Raw genomic sequence first — 21,336 nt, forward strand, 5'->3', positions numbered from 1 at the left:
GTGTTGGGAGCACTGGGAGGTGTTGGGAGCACTGGGAGGTGTTGGGAACATTGGGAGGTTTTGGGAGCACTGGGACATGTTGGGAGCACTGGGAGGAGCTGGAGCCTTGGGAGGAGTTGGAACCTTGAGAGGTGTTGGAGCACTGAGAGGAGTTGGAGCCTTGGGAGGTGTTGGAGTCTTGGGAGATGTTGGAATGTTGGGAGCAGCTGGAGCGTTGGGAGGTGTTGGAGTGTTGGGAGCAGCTGGAGCCTTGAGAGGTGTTGGAGCGTTGGGAGGAGCTGAAGTCTTGGGAGGTGTTGGAGCCTTGGGAGGTGTTGGAATGTTGGGAGCAGTTGGAGCCTTGGGAAGTGTTGGAGCACTGGGAGGAGTTGGAACCTTGGGAGGAGTTCAAGTCCTGGGAGGTGTTGGGAGCCCTGGGAGGTGTTGGGAGCCCTGGGAGGTGTTGGAAGCACTGGGAGGTGTTGGAGCCTTGGGAGGAGTTGGAGGGCTGGGATGTGTTGGAGCATCTGGAGGTGTTGGGAGGTCTGAGCTTGGCTTGTGTTTCACCAGAAGATTCAAGGTTGGTACAGAAGGTGGTACAGGAGGACTTTGGAGATACCAAAGATTGATTCTATCCTGATTAAAAGGATGTATCAAGTGCAGAATAGCAAACCCCACAACAGTCCCTTGTGTGTTTGAATCTCCAGTTTCAAGGTTTATTTAAAATGTTTGATGAAGCCACCAATTTTAGTGCATTTTCCCCTTCTGTAATCATCTAAATATAATATAGTAACCATCATTATGCCTTTAATCCAGAACTATAAACGGAAAAACTGTCTTTTTGTGACAGAAATTCATCTGAGATAATGGGATAAATATGTTAAGTTTTAACTGGAATTAGGGAACACCCAGAAAGGTTGCACAGTCATTTTAATGGATCAATATCCCAGTGAAAGTTGGCTACAGCAACTTAAGGGGATATTAAATACCATAATTCCTTATCCTTTCTATATTTACCAAAGTTTTAGAAGTTAATAGAGATAATTATCTGCTGCTATTCAGCTCCTTCTTTCTACTTGCTATCAATTACCATAATTTCATTTATCAGTGGGGTAAATTAGCACTAATACACACTTAATTTCGGTGCAAATAGACTCAAAGTCAGCATTTAAATATTAATGTTTCTTTCATTTGTGTTTCTGCTTGCTCTGTTTTGAAGGCATTAACATAAAGACATCTCAAAAGCAATTAAAGTTAACTAATGATTACCTTAAAGGGAGAGATGAGTGCACATGCATCACCCTTTTTTACTGCTTTAATACCTCCAGTCTTTAAATGAGGATGTTTTTACTTCTAACAGCACCTTTAAATCTCATTTTCTGCCTCAGTGGAAATGCACAGTCTAAACGAATTAGGGGTGTTTAGAAGGGGAGAGTCTCTTTTAGCCTGTGATCCACTTACCCTTCATACCTTGAAAGGTGGAAGTGAATTGAGATGAAATGAATCCTGTGCATTTCTCTCCCCAACACAGAAAATGCATCTCTTGAACCCCGATGGAACAGCGAATCAGGCAGATTAAAATCAATTAAATTGGTGTTTTATTATATGTGTAATTTGTAGCTTTTACCTGCTTGAAGCCTGGGTGGGTGATGAAAACATCAGGGCAAAGCTGTACCCCCCAAGAAATGTATTTTTTTGAAGGGCTTGAAGGATCCTGGATGTCTGGAAATCAAAAGATTGTCATGGAAATAATGCAACTGGCTCAAGAAATGTGTTTTTCTTGCAGGGAGGACGTCAGAACAGCCAACGTCATCGCGGCTGAAGCGGTGACATGTCTGGTCATAGACAGAGAGTAAGTACATCCCTCCCCTGCCTTGGGCTTTGCCTCCAATTTGCACCTTTTCCAGAGCTTTAGAGAGCCTTTGATGGTTTTCTCCAGAGAGGCCATTTAATTTTGAGTGCTGCAGTCCCAGCGTGTCTTGATACTCCAAGGGGGATATCTCCAATATTCCAGATATTCAGAGGGAAGGTGCCTCTGAATCAGCTCAGTAGTGACAACACTGACAATGAAGAAGTGCAGACACAAAATGGAAATAACTGGGGAGCTGGAATTACTGTGGAAATGGAGCTGGTGCTGAAACACAGCCTGAGTTCATCCCAGCAAATGTTAAAGCAGGATGATGTTATTCCAGCCCATGTGGGGTGGGGAGTCCTTGGGAGAAGGACACAGCCCTGCTTGGAGCTCTGTGGCTCCAAGGACACAGAGGAGATGAGAAGAGTAAAATAATATCTTGTCTTGGGAGCTTGAGGGAATTAGGGGGGGTTATTCCAGAAAAAAACATGCCTGGATGATCCAGAGCTGTGAATTCAACTGCTCCTACAGCTGTTGGGAATGGGGTTAAAAGCAACGAGCACGACACAGAAATTCAATGTGACTCCTGCAGTGGTTTTCCAGTTGTGAGGGCAGTGAAGTGTTGATATAAACCATCAAAAGATTTATCTTCCACGGGAATCTTTCCAAGGGAATGGGGTGTTGATCTGTGAAAGCAAGAGAGAGGCAAATAGAATGAACAGGGATTGACTTCCCCAGGGCAGGAACCCAACGGGACCTGCAGGAGGGAGTCAAAAGCCTGGGGAAAACAGGAAAACTTTGCCACTGTTTGAAAGGAAAATAAATCCACTGGATTTTTGAAATGTGTAGGACCTCCCTGTGTGCTGGGAGCTTTCAGAGGGGTGTGGGACAGCACTGAGGGTCGAGAGAGGGGATTGTCCCACCCTGCTCTGCACTGGGGCACCTCACCTCGAGTCCTGGGGGCAGTTTGGGCACCAGAATACAGGAAAGATCTAAAGCTGTTGGAGAGCATCCAAAGGAGGGACACAGGGATGGGGAAGGGCCTGGAAGGGGAGCCATGGGAGGAGCAGCTGAGGGCACTGGGGGTGTTCAGCTGGAGAGGAGGAGACTGAGGGCAGAGCTCACCAGGGGCTGCAGCTCCTCCTGAGGGGCAGCTCCATCTCTGCTCTGTGACCAGGGACAGGACCCAGGGAAGGGCTGGAGCTGTGCCAGGGCAGGGTCAGGTTGGATCTCAGGGAAAGGTTCTTCCCCCAGAGGGTGGTTGGCACTGCCCAGGCTCCCCAGGGCAGTGGGCACAGCACCAAGGCTGCCAGAGCTCCAGGAGGGTTTGGACAACACTCTGAGGGACAGGGTGGGATTGTTGGGGTGTCTGTGCAGTGGGACTGGATGATCCTTGTGGGTCCCTTCCAGCTCTGGATATTCCATGATTCTATGAAGTATCACAAAGTGTTGCTTTGTCCCTGTGTTCCCTGGGCACACAGTGTTGATGCAGGACATGCTGATGCTGTCAGAGGTCAGAAGGGAGCTCTGGAGCCCTTCCTGTCTTCTGGTGAGACACAATTCCCTGCTCAAGCACCTCAGAGGGATGATCTCCACACCCTCAATCCTGCTTTGACACAAGTGCTTTGTACCCAGTTATCTCACACTCCTCCATTTCTAGAAATCCGGTGTTCTGCAAAGGTTGAGTTTGGGAATAATACCTCAGAAACCCTGATCCTTCTGATGTGTTAATTTATTATGGATTAAAAAGAAATATGGTCTCTCCATTGAGCACAGGTGGGGAACACTGGGGAGGTTCTTTCACTTACACAACCAAGGGAACCTGGTGGATCAAACACCACCTTCATTCCCTTTTTGTTTTTTTGGGGCAAAGAGAAGAAGAATAATTATTCATTAGATTACTTAGCAAGAGACTCTTTTAAGAATTTTTTATATTTTTATTAATTAGATACTTTAGCAAGCGTTAATTCAGAGAAATACAAAGCAACAAGTATTTTGTTCCCCTTTTTTTTTATTTACCACTTTAGCAACAGATATTTTTGGTTTGCACTGTAATCATTTAAAAAAACCCAATAACTAATAACTGCAGAGTCACTCATTCCTGATCATGTTACAGAGAGTTTCTTTGCTTGTCTCCTGTGCCTTCCCCTCAGTGTATAATGCCCTTGAAATAGTGAGGAAGCACAAGTGAAATTCAACCTGATGAAGCTGTAGTTAATCTACACCAGAGGTTCTAGTAACACTCTGCAATTAGTAGCAGAGTATTTATAAGAATCTTATTTATAGTGCAAGAAAATTGATGCTATTTATAGCCCTCTTTATCATTCAGGGAAGGTTGTCCTGTGTCCTGCCCAGTGCTGAATTTCTTGTCATAGTTTTTCTCTTAGACTGTTCTTTTATAGGCATGGGAATAACCATAGGAGCAATTTTTAATGTGGAGAAAAACTGGGAAATTCTGTTGATGAGGAAATATGGCATTTCTTTATGTCCAGATACACCAAATATCACCCAGTCTGGGTTGTTGTGGTGGTCATGGGAGATGCTCACGCTGAGGGCTGATGTGTCATTAAGGCTGCCAAATATTTTCTATTCCAAGCCAAGCTCTTTGCTCAATCAGATGTAACTACTGACAGCAATTTTCATGCTCTGTGGGTGTCCTGCTCTGAAATGTCTCAGCAACAGTGATGCTGCCATTTCAAAACACAAATGATGGGAAAATACCATTTCCTTCCTGAGAAACTGGAGCGTTTCAGTCTCATTGACTGGGGTTCATGTTACCCACCAGCATCACCTTGGCAGCAAGGGAAGCTCTTCCAACTTCCCTGTAAAAGTCTTCCCAAGACATCCAAAATTCCAGCTCGTGCAGAGAGTCACGCCTTGGTGTCCAGCCAGTTGTTCCTAAGAGAGACATAAGGCTGGTCCCTGGATCTGGCAATTCAATGAGCAATTTTAGGGCTGGTTTGGTGGCTGGAGAGTTTGTAGTTTGAGAATAAATAGTGTGGGAAAGTTTCTTCCTAGGGATGAGCCAGGCTGCCAAGAGAGCTCTGGGAGAGCTGGGTTGGAGATGGGACACTGCTAGAGCATGGAAAGAGGAAATGTTCCCTCTAAAAAGCATCTCTGAAGTTTAAAATAGGTCTAAAATGGTTACAGGGGTGAAGCAGTGGGAGATGGAAGTACCAGGAGGAAAGTGAAATAGTCTTTAATTACCAGACTCTCACCATGTTGGTGCTGCCTCGCTTTTTAATTTCCTTGTGAAACAAGAGGGCTGTTACAGCCACAAAAACACCCCAAAGATGCCCAAAAAAGCAGTGGAGTGATTTCTTGCAAATCTGGGCAGACATGCCTTGAAACAGTGGATTTCCAACCTCTTTTCTGGGGTAGAAACCAGCAGAATTGAGATCTAACAAATAAAACAACCTGCGGTGAGGAAGCATTTGATGTGTGCCATGGAATTAAGCTCCTTTGTTCCCACCTGTCTTTGTCCTGGCTGCCTCATCCCTGGAAGTGTCCCAGGCCAGGTTGGAGCACCCTGGGCTGGTGAAAGGTGTCCCTGCCCATGGCAGGGGTTGGAATAAGCTGCTCTTTTAAGGTCCCTTCCAACCCAGGCCATTCTGGGATTCTGCAATTCCCACTGGGCTCATTTTGGTCGCCCAAGGAAGACTGACAGCAAACAAATTTGCTACAGCATTTAAGAGAACTTTAAGAGTTGGCATCATGCCAGAAAATTCAAAAACAAATAGTGTAGTCCTGCTTGATCAGGTGTGTTTGAAAGAAAGAACTGAATAATCAGAAAGCAAAACTTCCAGGGAATTTCATGTTATAGTCAAAAGTTTCACTGTGGAAGAGCAGGTTCCTTAATCCAGCAGGGAAAATAAAAGGAGATGGTGCCAAGGCTGATGGAATGAGGATGACAGCTCTGCTAAGGGATCCCGGGGCCCACCTGGTGTCCAAATCCACGTAGTGTTCATGGGAATTGTCAAAAAAACCCGTCAAACCATTTGAAGGAATTTGGAGAAGCCTTTGGATACTTGGGGAGCCAGATAAAAACCTCATTTTCCCCTGATCTGGGTAAACATATTAATATTTTATAACAGCTGTCAGATGTCTTTTATTCATTTTTAATTCCTTATTTTTTTTTTTTTTTTACATTTCCTGGACTTCCTGTGTTTAGGGCTTGCCTTTGACCCTACATGAACTAAAGTCAAGCCTGTTGCTAATGAAGTGTTTCCTATTGTGCCACTGCAGTAATTCATCCTCTGGGAAGGAACTAATCCTGGGAGATGCCTGATGATGTTGCCTCCAAATTGTTTCAAGCTTGGCCTTGTCGTGGCTCATCTTGGTGAATGTTCAGGCTCCCTGGAGGGGTTGTTAGTTTTGCTGCAGAAGCACAGTTGGGCTGATGGGGGGAAAGGTGACAGTGCCCATCTGCTGGATTTGATGGATTGCTCCTCTGAGAAATTGTCTCTAAAAGGCCTTCTGATAAAAATTTTGGAGACACACCTTGAGCATCTGTTGTGTAAATCAGAGTAAAGACACACACTTTGCTTGCAGCTCCTTTGTGGGGAGAGAAAACGGGAGGAAAAGTTTCCAAACTCATCCCTAACATTTGGATTGTCACTGACACACTGAGAAGTTGGTGCAACTTTATCCTTCTTTTTTATTTTCACACCCACTTCTTGAAACTCAGAAAGTCTTGGAAAACGTTCAGAGCTCCTCCTGAACTGTAAGAATATTTATCCTTAAGTCGATTCAAGTTCATCTTTTATTTATATGTGATTCTTTTTCCCCCCTCTCCATAATTTATTTATGTTGCTAACAATGTTTTCTGGGGCTCTGAGATTTACCAAGTGTCAACATCGTGGGTGCTGGGAGAACAAAATTGCCTCATGCAAATCTGATGGATCAGAGCCAGTAAAACTCAAGGCACAGAGTGCTGCAAAAGTACCTGATGTTTGCAGATATTTAATGCTAAATGCTGTTTTTCCAGCTTGTTGTCTCCTCCAGTTACACATATCAAGACGATACAGCTTTTTTTTTTTTTTAAGGTAGCATTTCAAATATTTCAGCTATTTTTGGATTTTTTCCGCTTTGCATTTCATGGGTTTGTCTGGTTTTAAAAGCCTTTTTGTCAGGGATAGCTCTGGGGTGTCAGGAAAGGTTCCTGGCTCGACCCTCTTGGCAATGGAAGTTGGAGAAAAATAAAATAAAATAAAATAAAGTGTTATCTGAGCGTGACTGACCCTCCACAAGCCAAACCAGATTCTTCCACTGGGGATTTTAGGTTTTGCTGCTTTAGTGTTTCTCCCAGTTGGAGCGAAGTTTATCCATGGAGAAAATTGGAGAGGAGAGAACAGAATATTGTGAGGAGAGAACAGAAAAAAAATGAAGAGAAAAGGCTGTGAGGGGAAAAAAAAATGGAGCAGTTTTCTGATTGACTCCTTGGGGAGGTTGTGGCTGAGCTGACACTTCAACAGCAATAACAGAGTGAGCTTCAATGCCTTGCCCAGTCCTAAGGCTTGCTTAACATTTTTAATAAAAACTTAAGGATATCAGACAAACCTGTTGCTCCTTACAGTGACATTTTCTTCTGTGTTTCACCAGAGAAAGATTTATTTGCACTGCCAATAAAAAAAAAAAGGGTTGTTTAACCCTACCACATTTTCCGAAGCAAACCAAGCCTAAATTGCAGTTTAAGCCCTAGGTCATGTCTTAGATGTTCCAGGAGGATTATGTCAATTAATTGCCTGAATATCTGTTTTTTAATTGAGCATTAACATCCACATCTTGCTTTGCTTTCACTGTTGCCTTGCAAGGGTTTGGCTTCAACCTCTGGCACATCCCTGGCACAAGGAAGAGAAACCTTGAGGTGTTGGATGAGCCGAGTTGTTCATATTTTCACTGCTGGGCAAGGAATTTAGGGGTTGAAAAGATGCTCTGGTGGTTCACACGTCTTAATATTAAAAATATTCTTGTTAATGGTAACCAGCCTTGTTAAAAACCCCAAAGCAACTTCCCTGCAAGAGCAAAGGGGGCTTTGCCTTCTCTTCCTCATTAATGAATTCCCGTTGCTTTCCTGGACGCCACAGAAATTATTTCCTTGTTTATGTCGTTTAAAATGTAACTATTAAACAAAGTGGAAAGCTGGGGGGATTTTTCCTGAGTTACAGGAAGCAGAAAATCCTGGAATGGGTCAGGTAGGAAGGGCCCACAGTGGGGTATCTGGTCCCACCTCCCTGCTCCAGTAGGGCCATCCCAGAGAATACAGCACAGGAGTGTGAGGGGTAATTACTCAGGAAAGGCCCCTTTGCAGCAGCTCTAGATCCAAATCACTATAAATCCCTCTCCCAACCATCATCTCTTGCCTCCTATGGGTAAAATGTGGCTTTTTTCCAGCTGCTGTTTTTAAAGCAAGATAATTTACCCCCCCTCTGGTTCTCCTGGAAGTCCTGTCCCTGTTCCCTGCATGCACAGGGAGTACAGGACACTTAAGTACCCACTTAAGCCTGTCAGCAGCTTTAATCTCCCTGGGCACAGCATGGCTGGTACAGCTCCATGAAGGGAACATGAAGCCATCCTGGCTGACCTCGTGTCCCACGGGATATTGCCTTTCCCAGCTGCCCCTGGCTCAGCCTGCCCTGGTTTTCCCTCACCTGCTCAACAACATCAGTTCTCTTTCATCCTGCAGCTCCTCATGGTGAATATTTCCATGTTAAATATTATTCCTAAATTCAAAAATGTGGCCCTAAATGGTCGTTTTAATTTTTTTTTTCATTTTTTTCCAGCTTTTCAGTCAATTTATTTTCGACTTAACAGCCATTTCTGCTCTTCTGCTCTGTGTTTGGTGCCTCAGGGGTGTGAGGAACATAAGGCTGGAGGGACTGCAGGATTTTCCTTTGTGAGGCCGTGACCTTAAGGCACAGCTTAGTCAAGAGGTTGTAGTTTGCAGCAGTTCATCCTTTCAGATTAGCCTGGCTCTTTTCTCCTTTGGCAAGGGCTGCTTTCTTCCTTGGAAAAAAGGAGAACTGGTGTGTGACAGACAGGCTGGGAATGTTGGAAATGTATAGTAGGGAACGAGCTTTTCACCTGGAGTATTTTCATTCTAGGTATCCATTGATATCAGTTATTGGAATCATTAAAAATAATTAATTTCTAGTTTTTTATTTGTCTGGGGCACTGTTTGGTGTCACCACCAGAGACATAACAGGTGGATTTTTTAGAATCATGGAATCACACACTGGTTTGGGTTGGAAAGGACCTCAAAGCTCATCTTATTCCACCCCTGTCACGGGCAGGGACACCTTCCACTATCCCAAGTTGCTCCAACCTGGCCTTGGACACTTCCAGGGATCCAGGGGCAGCCACAGCTTCTCTGGGCAACCTGTGCCAGGGCCTCCCCACCCTCACAGGGAACAATTCCTTCACAATATTCCCAAACCTAAATTTCCCCTCTTTCAGTTTGAACCCTTTGAACCCTTTTTGGGGGAGTGTTTCTCTAAAGATGAGGCAGAGGCAGAAATAAAAGATTCTCCTTCACTTTGGAAGCAGAGGGATTTCTGGGGAATTCTGGTGGGAGGACGGGGATCGGGGCTGAGGTGCCACCACCAGCCACGTCCACACCTTGCTCTGGAACTGCTCCTGGAGGGTGAAAACCTCCAACAGTCATTTCAGGGGGGTTGGATAAATAAGTTTGGATCTTCTTGGCCTTGGTTATTGCACCTCCAGCGTTTCTGAGGCCGCATTTCCCAGCCCTGGCCCTGGTTTGGTTGGTTGTGGGCATCGAGACACAGCCCCTGGTTGCTGCCAAAGAGCCACGGTGGCTTTTGTGGCTCCCAGATGGACACTTCAGACATGGGGTAGTGGCAGTGCTGGGTTAGTGGTTGGACTTGCTGATCCCAAAATCCTTTCCAGACTTAAAGATTCTACAGTTCTTCCCCTAAAAGTGCCCTTTTGTTTTTACAGCTCCTTCAAGCATCTCATCGGCGGCCTGGATGACGTTTCCAACAAAGCCTATGAAGATGCAGAAGCAAAAGCAAAGTAAGTGTCTGCTCCCTGTGTTCAGCAGGAAACCTTAAACTCATTTTTATTGGTGGTATGTCACTGTAATTAAAAAAAAGCCCCTCCTTTTTCTCCACACAATAGTGTAAAACTGCTCAAAAAGGAGAGAATTATTGTAAATATGGAGGTGAGTCTCCTCGGGTCAGGGCCCAAAGCCAGGTGGCCCCAAGGTCCTTCTTAATCACAGCATTTGAGTCCTCAGAAGTGTTGGATCTTCCAAAAAATTCTCTTGAACCTCTTGTAAGGTGAGAAACTCCAGCTCTTGGGGTTGCAGTGGAGGAAATGGTTGTTGAGGATAATGGGTTTTTTCAGAGAGCTCTGCCCTTCCTCAGATACCTTCACAGAGTCTAAAGGTGCTTTGAGGCCAAGGGTGGGAAATGGGGGCTGGAGCTCATTGTGAGTTTAAAATATTGTTTAAAAAACCAATTCTCATTCATCCTTGATCTACGGTTGGATTTTAATCAGGAAGCTTCGTGGTGTCTGAACTCTGACTCCCAATGATCAAACCTTGGAAGAGGAATTAGAAGAGAGTTCTGATTAGAGAGGTGCTGAACATGAGCCAGATATGATTCAAAGGCAAGAGTTGCTAAAAAGGAAATTAAATCTGCTCTGTACAACATTTCTTTGCTTTTCCTCCTATGCAATTATTGTCTTTTATTGGGATTTTTTAAGGAAGGGAGAGTGTGACTGTTCATCAGTGATCTGCAGCTGCCTAAATTTAAGACTGCTCCTAAATTCTACATTGTAACTTCTCATTAAACCAAAGAGGGTTGTAATAGTCTGTACCAAAGGTACTTCTCTGGAGAGAAAGTGAGAAGCCCTAATTGGTTAAAAATACCTCTCTGTTCCTTTCAGAAGCTAGATATCCATCTCAAGAAACTCAGTTTCTTGAGCAAAACTTGCTAATTCTGCAAAATACCCACAAGCTTCTTTTTTATCACCTTTGAGTGATGTTTGAAATCCGTTTTTAATGGTATTAAATGTATTTTAAGGTGCTAGAATGCAGGGTTGCAGTTTAGTTTGCAATAGGATTTCCCTGCCCCGGATCAAATACGTAAGATTTCCTCTTAAAAAGAAGTTCTGTCAAAAAAGGTTAAGATTCCTATAACTTCTTTATCAACTTCCCTCCTCTGCCATCCCATAAAACAAGGATTTTGGGCCCAGAATCCCAAGTCAAATGGACACGGTGCTATAGCTGCAGTTAACTGGCTGTTTAGATACTACTGATAAATATATGTTATTATATGTGTTTTTATATATAGCTGAAATCATGGCATTTTAATGCCAGGAGCAGCTTCTACAAAGCATTTTACAAAGGGTTGGAAAATCAACTTTAGCAGCTTCAGGGAGATGGTCCCCAGTATTCCAGGCACGTGCTGTTCTCCTTTGATATTGTTTTTTGAGTGTTGCTATTTGGGCTTGATTGATTTCCATCAAAGAAAACCTTGGCAGTGAAGCTGGGGATCTTAAGCTCTATTATTAATTATCACAGAGTTATTTGCTATCCCAGGAATGTTGGGGGTGCAGGTTGTATGGGAGGCTTTTTGAGGATTGTTTTGTGAGTTTTAGGGATCCCTTTGTGTCAGGATCCCCTGTGTGCTGGGGGGACACTGCAGCTGAGGACCTGTTTTGGATAAACTCCTCATTTGGGGAACCCCTGGGCTGACCTTCACATCTCTGAGCTTTTATCTTTATTCCTTTTCTTCTAATGCCAAGTATTTCATCCCAATGCAAGGGCAAAACCAAGGGTTCCTGGTAATGGTGGAATTGATTAGTTTTGATACAGCTTTTCTTAAAAGCCAGAGGCCTTTGCTTGAGTCCTGTCACTCCAGGTAGGTGACAGTGGCATTATTGCCCTTCACACGTTGACATTTTGCCTTGGACAAAGCTGAAGGGACCAGTGTTTGCTTCCTGGAGAAACATCAAAGCAAGGAAATACTCTTGAAAAATACGGCATTTAATAATAAAATACCATATTCACCTTTGCTGGGCTCCTTGAAAGCAAGCCATGCCTGCAAAAAGATGGATAGAAGAGGGAAAAATGGCAAAGTTACTTGGAGAGTGACAATAAGAGACTTTGTGAGCCATTCCAGGAAGTTTGGTCGTTCAGGAGTTAAGGAGAAAAGTCTCCTTGGCAGAAACTTTAACCTGGATTCCTTTTCAAGCAGCTGTTAATTAGCTCCAGCTAATTGTCCTTCAAGAGCTTCTTTTTTCCAAGGGGGAGTTTGTGGTAGGGAAGGACTTGGCCCGTGAAGGGTGTTCAGCTTTGGGGAGGTTTTACACCAATCCCACGGGTTTGTCCCTCTTTTTGCACCCTTGTAGCTCCTGTCTCCTGGTCAGAGCTCATGTCCTGGGTGGCAAAAGGCCTTGGGATGGGTAGGAATTTTCTGTGTCCCCTGTGGATGAAGTGGATCAGGATGATCAAGGCCAGGTTGAAAGGGACTGGTCTCGTGGCAAATGGGTTGGAACTAAATGATCTTTAAGGTCCCTCCCAACCCAAACCATCCCACGACTGTAAATACCTACCAAATTGGTGGCACTGGGGGGTTTTGCCTCTTTCCACACTGGAACGTGCCCATGGGGTCACAGAGCTGGTAGGACATGGCTGAGGGGATGTGAGACAGAAGCTCCAGGCTCAGATCTTTCTGTGTATCCATCAATCCTCCATGGCTGGCAGAGCTGAACTGTTTATTGAGTTTATCTCTTGGTGACCTGGTGTTTTCCCAGCTAAGCCTTGAGGAATGGTCAGGGTGCTCCTGGGACCTGGGGAATGGTCTGTGGACCACTGAGCTACCTCTTCCCACCCTTGGACATGGTTTGAAGGGAGAGCAAACTCCGCTCAGCTCCTGAAGGCAGAGAAAATGCTGATCAAAAAGAGCTGAGCTGAGCAGAGGGGCCTCCTGCCCCACTCACTGGGGAGTCCCAGAGGGAGCAGGGCTGGGAGGGTTGTAGTCCTGTCTTTGTCCTGCATGGATGGTGTCTCCCTGTTCTGCTTGGACACTTTGGATCGTGTCCTAGATCCCTGGCTCTTGGCTTGCACAGGCACCTGGAATGCCCAGCTCCGGTGGGAAGGGGACCAGGAGTCCTTGCCAAGCCAGTCTGGAAGGAAGCTGTTCTTCAAGGACTTTGACCTTCCCTCAAGGAGACACCTCTGTCTAGGAAAGCAAGTGAACAAACTCTGCTCACAGGGATTGTCTTTATGACATGAGCTTCCCCCAGCACCAGAACTGATTTACTTCTTCTCAACTAATATCTTACTACCCAACTGATGCTTATTTTGGAGCCACTTTCCTGGTTTTTGCAAGCTTGGGATGGGCAGTTCTCCTTCATGTCCATCCTTTGTGCTCACTCTCCTAAATCAGCAATCACTGACATGTCACCTGTGAGACTATAATTTTAATTATGGCCTATAATTTTAATTATAGGATCATACAGACTATAACATTAGTATAATATTCTACTCCTCTGATGTATTCAGATGAGTAAATAAATTCATTGACTAATGAATATTGTAGTTACATCCTTTACACCAGTGGAAAGGTGGAATAGAGAGGCAAAGGTGTGTCAGAGTCTGAGAAAACAGGAGTCCAGAGGAACAGTGCCAGGCCCAGCCCTGTTGGTATTTAGGGCATGAAGGAGATCCCTAAGTTATCAGGACACATATCTAAGTGTAGATCACTTCCAGATGGAGCCACCGTGGCACTTCCATAAATCCAGGAGGAAGCAGGTGGGTGGTTTCTCCTGCTGTTGTCGGTGCCAAGTGAGGTGAGGGTTCAGCGAACACCCTTCTCTCCAGGCACACTAATCCCTCCTGCTGGCCCATTCCCCATCCAGAGACTCCTGAGGTTAATCCTGGGCACTAATTTAACAAAGTCATTGGAGAGGTTTCCCTCCAGCTTGGTGCCACCTTTTCCATGGCATGGCTGGAGCAGGGAGAGCGTCTCCCGTGACACAGCGACAGCACCGAGGTGTCCCTGCCCACCAAGCTGGGAGAGGTGGCACTGCCTGGGCTTTGCCCATCTGAGCAGGGCCTGTCTGCTTCCATAACCAGTGTCCCTGTGCTCCTTTGCTCCCATCACGTCCAGGATTCTGGAATTGTCTCCTGTGGCAGCAGGGCTTGAAATGAATCTGCTATTGCAGCCCAGACTCCAGTTGCTTCGTGCTGTTGCTCCAGGCTCTCTGCAGGTCCAGAATATTTTGGTTGCACTTTTTCCTTGGTTTTCTCCACATTCCAGCTGCCTTGCAGCCCTGGGGGAATATGTCTTGTGCTACCTCTTTTCACAGGACTGAAGGAGGGCAGGGACCTTTGTGTAGGTACCCGATGCCTTTCCCTTTCCTGGCAGCTCCTTCCCTGGATGCCCTTCACCTCCCTGGAGCTGTGTTTCAATTAACACCTTCATTTAACAGTTGCACTTGATGATCTAAGAGCTCTTTTCCAACCTATGATTCTGCCCAAACCTTTTGTTTTAGTGGCCTGAGTTGTCCCTTTTTCACTTTCTGCCCCCTCTCTCACTCCGTTTATTCACAGCAAAGCCTCCCAGCAGTTCATTGACTTAATTTGGGTGGTTATTAATATTTTCCCATTTTATATGCATTCTTTATAGATAGTTTTTCTCCTTCTACCCTGTCTTTAAAGGTAAAATTCACCACTCTGCTTAGTTTCTGCCATACTAGGATGTTTACAAGAAAAGGTATTTTTCAGTGTCCCGTTTGTTTTCTCTGAGATGTTTCCTGAAGAGCTACTGCTGGTTCCTGGGGCAGGTTTATGTCTCCTCTCTACACAGCCTTTCCTTTGGTTGTCTTTGTGTGTCAGTCTGAGAAAACAGAAGTCCAGAGGAGCAGTGCCAGGCCCAGCCCTGTTGGTATTTAGGGCATGAAGGAGATCCCTAAGTTATCAGGACACATATCTAAGTGCAGATCACTTCCAGATGGAGCCACAGTGGCACTTCCATAAATCCAACTATTTTAATAGTTGAAGTTGTCCCTGGGAGTTGAAAGCTTGTCCCCATGGACAGGTCCAAGTGTTAGGAGGCAGCACAGATCCAGAGGGATGGATGTGCAGAGAAGGAAAACGTTGGTGCCAAGGACCTGCCGCACAGACTATTTGCATTTCAGGGGGTTTTCCTTTTGGACTAATTCAATTCTGGCTCCTTGGGCTCAGTGTTGAGCAGTGCCTGGAGAAGCTGAAGCATCTCCTCCAGTTGAGCATCACCTGAAGGAACCTCAGCTCTTGCACTCCTGTCCCACTCAGAGGTGTGAGCAGGACCTGGCAGGGGATTCCCCTCAGAAACACAGTCTTTGTCTGGACAAAGAGATATTTTGATGCACCTTGTGTATAAAAACTGCTCTTTCTTTCCTGGTGATCTGATGGCAGCTTTTGCCTGAGGGTGGTTGGCAGTGATCTGGTCACACATGGCACAGCCACCTGCCCTGGGGTGGCCTGTGGGTGCCACTTCTGGCACCTCCATAAACATATTAAGGCTGGATTGACCCTTCAGATCCATAAACAGGTGAGACCAGCTCATCTCCCTGCAAACTCCTGTCCTGGTGGAATGGGAAAGCTCTGTGTGCAGATGTTGTGTCTGCAGGACTCTGGGACCCCGGGGGGGTTTGACATCCAGTCAGCCCGTGGGGTTAGTGTGGGTAATAAACAACCCTGGACACCAGAAAAAGGGGCTTTGTGTTTCTTCAGCTTGTTTGCCTTTAGAAACACAGATAAGAAAAGCCAAGAGAGATTTCAACCCCTGCCAAAAGGGAAGTTGGCAGAGTTAAGGGTTCCAAAAATGGAAACTCCCAATTAAAGAGAATGATTTAGTGAAGATCTGACTCCATGGTGGGCTGGAACTTTGGAAAACTCTGGCTGGAATAATTCACCAAGGCGTGGAATGTGACCAGATTAGTCTTTTTTTTTTTTCTGCAAGAAACAATATTTTCTGGCTCACAGCATCAGGGGAACCTGGGACCTGTGATGATAGGCTCCCTTGGTGTCCATTCTTTTCTGAATCAGGGACCATATGGGAACCAGCTTTTGCCCTAGTTATTTTTGGTGCCAGACTGGGGGGAAATTTCCTGGGATGTGCAAAAAAGGGGGGAAAATGAGGTTGCTATAATTTCTTTGAAGCTGTGTGAATAATTAAAGTCATTCTTCTCCTTGCTGTGGAGAAATAACAGCTGATCATCGATACCTGTCCAGTCTGTGTGAGTTTAAACATCCAGAAAAACTGAGATTTTAGGTGGCATTATTTGGCCTCTGATATGTAAGAGCTGTTTTTCTTTCTGCTGGAGAATTATCACAGAGTTTAGCCTTAAATAACCTGCAATTTCATCCTGAAGCCACTGGCAGTTTGGATCCAGGTTTGCCTCTCCAATTTTCCTGGCTGCTGTAATAAACAGAATTAGAAAATCAGCTCAGAAATCAATTGAAAATGCAAGGGAACCTGCAGGGGGATGTCCCTAAATAAAGGTAACTGAGGCTGCTACATTAGGACTGTGCTTTTTGAAGGGGAATTGCTGTTTGCTGGCAGACTTTCCTCTTGAGAAGGTGCACTGTGGTGCTCACAAGGGATATATATTAAGTTAGCTGTTGAACCCTGGTCTGTCTTATTTAGGCAATAATCTCTATGCTCTCCCCTTGCTAAGCTGAGCTTTTGATGCTATAATGGCCCGTGTCAGATGTCAGAGGGTGAACAAAAATCAGGCTGCTGCTCTGATGCCTGCCTGCATGGGTTCCAGGGGATTAGGGCTGGCCTGAGGAAATACAAATGCAGCAGAAAGCTCTCAGACAACAATGAGCCCCATTCCAGAGGGAATGGAAACGAGTTGTGGTGATGGAAGTGGCCACTCCCGCTGCACATGGTGGGAGCACCTGATGGTTTGAGCATTTTACCAAGCATTCCTTTGGCATTTATGTAAATGCTTTCTCCAGGAAGCACTGGGAATCCTTTGCTGATCCCAGGGCTTGGAGCTTGGTGTAGCACAGGCTTGGGAGCTTCAAACTCCGAATTTTGTGGGGAATGTCGAGGCAACGGCGGCATTAAACCAGTTCTGTGCACCCCTGGCTCCGTAAATTTGTTGTCCAGCACATTTCTGAGCTGTCCTGAGGATTTATCCAAATAGCTTTGTAAGGATTACACCACTGGAAGATGGGCTGTTTCTGTCCTGCTCTCATCTGCTGGTTTAAATAACAGAGAATCACTTGAACACAGTCAGATATGTTATAAATAAAACTCAGTGATTCTTCTACTGTAGGGAACTACTGATTTTTGGAACTGCTGGAAATAGTTGTGGGGTCATTTGTGGCTTTTTCCAGCTCCCTGCTAGTCCAGTTGTCCTTGGTTGTACCTCAGTAACTCCCACGAGCTCCACCAGGAGCTGGGTCAGACCTCACTTTTATGTCCAAGCATTGATAAGGGAAAGGAAAGATGGAAATGCAGAACCAGTGAGAGATGAAGGATGAGTATGTGGATGGTGCTGGTGCCCAGAGAAGGTTTGGGAGGGAAAGATTTGGGCTCCAGAAGGAGGAGGTGGGAGAGCACCACCTTCCCACTGTCACATTGCCTTGGCAGAGCTGGAAAAGGTGTTTTGCCAGATAAAGAAGCTTCTTCCCATTCACCCAAAAACCTTCCCAGGCTGGGATGTGATGGGAGTAGCTCCAGAGTTTGGAAATGCTGGTGTATGTGGTTGTTTAAACAGCAGGGAGAGGGGAGGGAGCAGAGGGGGAGGTTCATATTTCAAAGAGGAGTAAATATTAATTGTTTTCCCTGCGAAAATCAGTGAGTGTGACACCCAAAAACTGCACAGCGAGTCCAGCTGACCCCCGAGCAGCAGTTGTGTCACATTTGGAGATGAAATTCAATCACCCAACTGTGAAATGGAAGAAATTTAATCCCTCTATAAGTGAAAAACCCAATGCAGCCTTAATTCCAAAGTTGCTGCTGACGCCTCCCTCCCACCCGCGGCTGATCCACTGAAACAAACCCTGTTCCTTCTTTCCCTTCTTCCCCATAAGGAATAATTCATTGGTTTTCCTGAAGGCTCTAATTCCTTTCTATATATAACTTATAGTCTAACTCTAGTCCACACTCAATTCAGGATTTCTACTCCCCTCTCATCCTTCCCTGCTGAGCCCCTTCCAGTCCCTAAAGGGGCTCCAAGAGAGCCGGGAGGGACTTTGGATATGGGCCTGGAGTGTCAGGACAAGGGGGAATGGCTTCCAAATGACAGAGGGTAGGGTTAGATGGGATAGTGGGGAAGGAATTCCTGTGAGGGTGGGGAGGCCCTGGCACAGGTTGCCCAGAGAAGCTGTGGCTGCCCCTGGATCCCTGGAAGTGTCCAAGGCCAAGCTGGATGGGGCTTGGAGCAACCTGGGCTAGTGGAAGGTGCCTCTGGGGGAGGAACAGGATGATCTTTAATGTCCCTTCCAACCCAAACCAGTCTGGGATTCCATGAAATTCTGCCAGGATGGGTCTGTGCCTTCCCTGCTGTGAGACCCACGTGATGGGATGTTCCCATCTTTGGGTGCCACAGGAAGCTGTGGCCTCCCACTGCAGCAACTTGCCCTGTAACACCCAGGAAAGGAGCCTGATTTAAAAAATATCCCTGATGCTTCCAATATAGTTGATGGATCCCAAGGAACTGCTGCCATGTGATATTATTAATATTATTATTTTTCCATTGGTGTGTTTGCAGCACTTAAAATCGTGGTTTGGGTTGGAAGAGACATTAAAAGATCATCTCATTCCACCCCCTGCCATGGGCAGGGACACCTTCCACTGGCCCAGGTTGCTCCAAGCCCTGTCCAATCTGGCTTTGGACACTTCCAGGGATGGGGCAGCCACACTCAGGGCATCCCAAACCCCCCAGCTTGGCAGTGCACTGAGTTATCCTGGCTGTGCTTCCATTGATTTGCCCTCAGCTGCATTTGCTCTATTTTCTCAGTGCCTGGCTGAACACTCCATTAAATGATTCGAGGAGTGCTGAGCTGCAAATCTTTAAATCATCTGAAAAAAATAATAAAAAAGAAAAAAAAAAAAGGCAAAACTACTCTCGTGGTTTAGCTGATCCCGCAGCTTTTGCATAGCTTTAACAAGATAAAACATCAAAATCAGAGATAATGTGACATTTTGAATATGTGAGAAAGCTCAGTGCCTGAAACCATGAAAGAGGAGATCAAAGTCTGATCTTGCCCATTATATTGGACGTTAATGTAAAACTATGGGGGTTTATAATGGGACTATTGTGATTAAATTTCTGATGGAAGTTAAAAGCCCCTCATTCGTGGCTGCATTTAAAATTCTGTTTAGGAATGGGGATGGAGTGTCTCTGTCTCTGTCTGCTCAGCAAACCCTCACACAGAGACCTGTTGGAGCTCTGTCTTTACTCTCTCTTAGGTTCCCTTACTTCATTTTCCGGCGGGATCGTCGGGTTTGCTCTGCAGAAAACATCAAATGCCATCATTTATGGATCCCAAAGCAAGGGATTAGGCTGATTCCAGGGGCTCCAAATTGTGTCACTGGAGTTTGCTTGGCTGCTGCTGACCCAGAATAGCTGTGCCAGGCCCCCAGAGCTCCAGGTGCATCTTTGTCTCAGATTAAATCACAAGCTTTGCCAGGCTCGGGGTTCGTTTCCTAGTCCTTTGTGCTGGAAGGAGATGCTTTCTAAGAAAGGTGTTTTTCTCGCTGTCCCTTCACTCCTTTGGAGGCTGTTCCAGTGCAGCAGTGATATCATTCATCTGGATGGCAAAATGGAATTCTTGTGGCTGGAAATCCTTTCAGGAGCCGGTAATGGGAAGCGGGTTGGCAGCAGGCCAGGGCAACGCTGGGACTCTTTTAGCAGGCAGGGAGATTGCCAGGGAGTCCCTACAGATGCTGGGCTGGCACAAAGCACAAAGCAAATGACTCCTTGAATTCCCCCCTCTTGCTTTCCCATTTCCTATGCTTAGGGAGATGAATGCCCCAAGTTTGGCTTTGAAAGATGTTTTATGATCCCGTTCCCAGCCCCGCTGCTCCCAAAGAAGCTGTTTTATTAACAGTGCAATAGCTGAGCTGTCATATTTTGCATCTGGGATGTGAAAATATTTGTCAGGAGTGGAGCAAGTGCTTAGTGAGGCCATGACCTCCTGCTCTGAGGAGGAAATACAGCTCCAAGGGTTCTGTTTATTGCTCAGTAGCAAAGCTGACATTTAAAGCAAAAAGGATTTGCTTTCACATTTTATGGTCCCAGCCTTTACTGGGAACACCCTTCCACTGGGCACAGGCTCAGCACCTCACAGAGCCCCCTGGAGAATTAAATATCAGCAAATGCTTTCCTTCCAACCGCCTAAAACCAAACTCTGGTCGCTTAAACTTCCTTTTAGTGAACTTGGTAGATGCAGAAGCAGAAAGAAGAGTATTTTCTCCTGGTTCTAAGCACAGGAAGCCATTTGGAAGCCATTCCCCCTTGTCCTGGCACTCCAGGCCCTTATACAAAGTCCCTCCTGGCTCTCTTGGAGCCCCTTTAGAAACTGGAAGGGGCTCACCAGGAGAGGATGAGAGGGGAGTAGAAATCCTGTGTTTCTACCCCATCTGGGTTTTTTTAAAGCGGGCAGGTTTTTAGCAGTGCCTTGTTATCCAGGACAGCTGGAAATGGAAAAACTATTCAGACTTCTCAGAAGAGAAGTGGAAGGTACAAAGGCTGGAAACAAGCAGCCCTGTGCCTTCCCTTTCCTGAAGTGATGGTTTGGGGGCACATCCAGAGGTGGGAGTCTCTCGAGTGAAGGGTCCTTTTAAAGTGAGTCTCTTTGACTGGCTTCAAGCATTTTGCAATATTGTTTTGAACACTGGTGGGGCAGAGGAATTCAGCTGTTGCTTTGACCTGCAGCATCTCCTGTGCCATTAAACAGAGGAGCTGAGCACAACAAAGCTGAGCTCTGGGGGTGCCAGGGGCCATCTCACCCCAGGAGTCAACAGGAGCTGCTCTAATGAATCCTCCTTTGGAGTCAGGGACTGTTGGATGTCACAGCTGGGCTTGGAAATAAGAATAGTCTTACATACCTGAGCTGTTTGAAAGCTTTCCTAATTTCCCATTATTTTAGTGCTCAGAAGATGAGTATTTGTGGTAGAGGGCATCTCTCCTGCTGCTGTTGGGGATCGGGATCAGGATCAGGATGTGTGGAAAGGGTGCTCAGAGATAAACACTACTGGGGTGTTTGTATATGGGCACTTCAAAGTGTCCTTAGGAAAAAAAATTGCTGCCTTCAAACACGTTCAATCATATTTTATTCTGTACTTTTAAAACCTATCCAAGGCCTTGGAATAGTTTACAGTCACAGCAGGACCTCTCTCCCTTTATCAGTGTTCTTGTTTGGAAGAATCCTATTGTTATGTTGGCAGTTCACCAGGGCAAGCAAATTGATAATTTTCATGAAGTCCTTCATCTATTAAAAAACCCTTTCACTAGATTTTTGAGGGTAG

At 45.7% G+C, this 21,336-nt stretch overlaps 1 protein-coding gene across 4 annotated transcripts in view; it reads left to right on the forward strand.

The window, feature by feature from the left end:
• The window catches only part of PRKG1 (protein kinase cGMP-dependent 1), a 358,823-nt gene that overhangs the window by 289,190 nt on the left and 48,297 nt on the right, over window positions 1-21,336 (forward strand). For all 4 annotated transcript variants that reach the window (XM_027692990.1, XM_027692989.1, XM_027692991.1 and 1 more), the window contains 2 exons: window positions 1,766-1,831; window positions 9,791-9,865. In XM_027692990.1, coding sequence (XP_027548791.1) covers window positions 1,766-1,831; window positions 9,791-9,865 — 141 coding nt within the window. The remainder of the gene's footprint in view (window positions 1-1,765; window positions 1,832-9,790; window positions 9,866-21,336) is intronic.

This window comes from Neopelma chrysocephalum, unplaced genomic scaffold (assembly GCF_003984885.1).
Source record: "Neopelma chrysocephalum unplaced genomic scaffold, ASM398488v2 Primary Assembly neopelma1_89, whole genome shotgun sequence".
Lineage (NCBI taxonomy): Eukaryota > Metazoa > Chordata > Aves > Passeriformes > Pipridae > Neopelma > Neopelma chrysocephalum.